The sequence below is a fragment of the Geospiza fortis genome, unplaced genomic scaffold, assembly GCF_000277835.1.
Source record: "Geospiza fortis unplaced genomic scaffold, GeoFor_1.0 scaffold29, whole genome shotgun sequence".
In the NCBI taxonomy this organism is placed as follows: domain Eukaryota; kingdom Metazoa; phylum Chordata; class Aves; order Passeriformes; family Thraupidae; genus Geospiza; species Geospiza fortis.
Window position 1 is genome coordinate 5,256,892 of NW_005054349.1, and position 3,895 is coordinate 5,260,786.

The window sequence follows — 3,895 nt, forward strand, 5'->3', positions numbered from 1 at the left end:
GAGAGAAAAAAGAATAAAGGGCGTGCTCAGAGCTGAGCCCTGGTGACACCATGGAGCCACATGGCCAGGAGGGGCTGAGCAGCCCTTACCTCAAAGGTGAAGGGGTAGGCGTTCTCCCCCAGTTTCTTCATCAGCTTCTCCTGCAGAGGAGTGAGGGTTTTGGGGGCCTGGTCTGGCACGGGGGGGTACAGCTGGGTGGTCAGCACGTAGATGTCCTTCCTGAAGGTCAGGCCAATCACGTCGAGGTCATCGCGGCCGTAGCGGAAGGCGCAGGTCAGCGTCACGTACACTGAGCCAGGCAGGACAGGCAGGAGGGGAGGGAGGGAGAGACAGCACAGGGGGTGAATAAACAGGCAAGAAAAACTGTTCATAAACTCTTCAGCAGAAATGAGACTTCCTCAGACACTAAATATGAACAGGATCCCTCATGTCCTTTGCTGCTGTGGCCCCAGTGGACAATGAGCTGTAGGTGACATGGAGCAGCTTTAACCTGAGCACAGCCCCAGGCTGCTGCTGAGCTTTGGGCTGGTGCCATCCCCTCCCCTCATGCTGTATTTCTGTATCAATACCTTTCCTGTCCTTCAGGTACTCTGGGTCGATCAGGCAGACACCATCTGCAAAGAAGCAAAAGGAGAAGGACCAGTGAGCTCAGCTGCCTGGGAAGATCTTTGCTAAAACACAGCTTTTTATACCCAAATAATCCACTTTGGAGCTGAAAGGTGGCAAGAGGAGCTGCTGCCAAGGGGGATGGTGATGCCTCCTCCAGCAGTGTGGCTGGGTTGTTTTGCAAAGGGACTTTGTCCCCTTCCCCACAATTTTTCCTAAGGATATTTGCAGGAAAACATGGAATTCACTCCTCTAGAGCTGCTCCTCCTGCTCTACCAGCAGCCCACAACACTGGGGCTGGCCTCCCCAGCCTGTGCTTCCCCCTGAGCGCTGGGCACAGTCCCACTCACCTACGGATTCCACTGAATCCACGTTATCCACGTAGTCTCTCTTCCCCAGGTAGAGGGAGAGCTGGAAGCAGCACATGGGAAAGGAAGGGAGGAAACAAGTTAAGGTTTGCCATGGAATTGGCCCAAATTTCAAAGCTCTGAGTTGTGTCATGGGGTTTGTCACCAGGCTGGACTAGAATCACCTTGAAGGGGTCATATCAGGGTATTTTTTAATTTTTGCTTTGAAAAGCCAATCCTCCAGTGTCATCATGGCAGGTGCAGGAATCAATCAGATTTCGAAGGGAAGGCAGACCCAGCCTGGATCCTGTGCGCAGACCCAGCCCAGAGGGATCCCAGCACAGCCAAAACCTTGGGCTGGCCACATGAGGGGACAGGGCACATCAGGGGACAGGGCACAGACTCACCTTGCTGTTGGGGCTGGTCTTCTTGAAAACCCTGTGGAAAAAACAGAGATGGATGTTTGGGAATGCCTTGGACAAGGCTGGATGGGGCACAGGGAGATGATGGGCTGCCCTACAAATGTGCTGCATCGCCAAGAGCCATACCAGGGTGTCCAGTTTATGGGGAATTTCATGTCCTGCAAATTCAGGGCCAAACCACCCTGTGTGGCTGCCCCAGGTGTGCTCCTGAGCTCAGGGTGACTATGGAGGAGTGGGGGGATTCTGTGTCTTAAGGGCAAGTGAGAAAGACCAACACAGAGCTCACATTCCAGCCCCTGGGAGAAGCAGCTGGACTGAGCTGAGGTCTCACTTTCCCCCTCCTTCTACCCTGCTCTATCCCAATTCCAGGTCAATAAATCAATAAAGATACTTACTTTGATCCATCTGCCATTTTAGCTCAGTGCAGGAATGTCCACAAGGAAATCTGTGGGGAGAAACAGGGAAAGCACTGGATGAGGTGCTGGAGAAGAGGCAACTCCAGCCATGGCCACCCTCCAACATCCTGCACATCCCAGCAAACTGTAGAGTCCTGGGATAGGGCACTGCCACCTTTGCAGAGCTTGGGAACTCCAGGTTTGCCTTTGGGGCAGCACATGGGAGCTGAGCCAGCTCCTTGTTCCCAGCCAAAAAGGTGAGGAAGTGAGAGAGGGTTGCTCCAGAAAAGAGGAAGCACAGGGGTGATTCCCAATGGAGCAGGTTCAAGACTGGGAAAGGCAAGAAAATGAACAAAAGGCCTCATAGAGTCTCAGTTTTAATAGCTTTTCCTGGAAATTGGCTGTCATGGCTCAGTGGTAGGAATGGGCTTGTTTTGTCACTCTCAGGAAGGTGAGGAAAACTCAAGGAAAAAGGTCAAGGGAAGCTCAGCTGTCCATGGAAAGAGGGGTCTCAGGCACAGGATCCCTCCTGATTCCCAACCCTCTGTGCTGGGAGTGGGGCTGGAGCTGCCCAGCCCTGCCCAAGCTCTGCTGGCTCCAGCCTGTGTCCAGGAGGAACCTGTAAACATCCCACTGATCACCAGCTGATTCTGGGATATTAAATGGGATGAGCTCAGCCTCTTAGGGATAGGCAGCTCTGACATGAGCACAGCTTAAGCCCGCGTAGGATTTTAAGCCCCAGGGGCACGTGGACAGCATTGCCTCTGAACACAACCTCAGGGAAGCTGGTGAGAGAGAAGAAATGGCCATGGGAGTGAGGGGATTAGTCTCTTCCCCACAGGAAGACAAGAGATTAGTCCCAAGCTCAGGATCTTTGAGGTCCTTTGGTGCTGTGGGATGTGAAGTTTGGGAATCCTCATAGAGTGAGAAGATGCAAAGGGAGTGGGAGCAGAGTTTGGCTCCCTCCAGACCTCAAGAATTGGGGATGAGGCAATGAAAGGTGGAGGGTAGAAGAGTTGAACTCCTGCTCTGTGTCTCCCAAGCCCCAAAGAAAGAACACAGGCCCTCCCTGGCTTGGCTCAGCTGTCCCACACCAGTACCCAACCCCTCCACCACGTCCTTTGGCCACACTGGAATCCTTTTCGTCCACATTTTCACCATTTTTCAGCTGTAAAACCACCCTCCTTCCAGCCACAACCCAGCACCAGTGTCCTTGCCCTGTTTTCCAAACCCTCAGGACCCCGGAGCCGTGGCAGGGCCCAGGCAGCAGAGCAGGCAGCACTCACCTGGCAGCTGGATGGACAGACAGACGCTCTCCTCTTCCTCTCCCAGCAGCTCCCAGTGCCACCCAGTCACTACAGGCTGCTCCCAGTGCTGCAGGTTCTTATATCCCCCCTGGCTGTCCCTCCCCTGGCATCTGATCTCGCCCACTCAGCCTTGCCTGGGCTGGGGGGGCTGTGTGTCTGTGAGTGCTCCAGGAGAGGGACTTGAGGGAAGAATCCTATTAGTTGATTAACTGGGGAGACGCTGCATGAGTAAGAGTGGCCTATAAATACAATCTCTTGCTGGAGCCCTGGGAAAGCAGCTTAGAGGGATTGGCAAAGAGGGCTTAGGAGCAAGGTGATGGTAATTGAGATGGAAGCTCTGCTCCCGGTGGGAAGGAGCGTGGATTCCCACAGGGGCTCTCTGCAGCTGCTCCCATGGCAAGGGGAGATGGGATGGGTCTGGGCATGGGGTTGGATGGAGGTGGCAGAGGAGGGACCAGCCTGGAGTTCTCCCTCTCCTTCCTGGCTGGATAACAGGAGGATGGGGGCACAAGCAGCTCCCTGCATGGCCAAGGTGCCCATGAGGTTGCTCACCTAGAGGTGACCTGCCATGGCCCAGGGCACAGAGGGCACCCTCCCCATGGGGACACTGTTGTACAAGAGGATGGGGTGAAGGCAGGATTCACCCTCCCTGAACCAAGAGGGAAGGACCAGCCACCCCTGGTGGGTGGGACACAGAGCTGCCACTGTCCCCAGCACAGCCTGCCCAGCCCAGCATCATTTCATAACTCAGGCTGGCCTTGCCTGATCCAATTAGTGCATCATTAACTCCAGGTTCGCTGCAGCAAAGAGGAGACTGT

General features: G+C 54.7%; 1 protein-coding gene across 1 annotated transcript in view; it reads right to left on the reverse strand.

The window, feature by feature from the left end:
- The window catches only part of ARR3 (arrestin 3), a 6,084-nt gene extending 4,297 nt beyond the window's left edge, over window positions 1–1,787 (reverse strand). The window contains exons 1-5 of the mRNA XM_005423296.1: window positions 1,771–1,787; window positions 1,361–1,391; window positions 957–1,017; window positions 570–614; window positions 90–289 (exon numbers count right to left, since the gene is read on the reverse strand). Coding sequence (XP_005423353.1) covers window positions 90–289; window positions 570–614; window positions 957–1,017; window positions 1,361–1,391; window positions 1,771–1,787 — 354 coding nt within the window. The remainder of the gene's footprint in view (window positions 1–89; window positions 290–569; window positions 615–956; window positions 1,018–1,360; window positions 1,392–1,770) is intronic.
- Window positions 1,788–3,895: the final 2,108 nt, after the last annotated feature.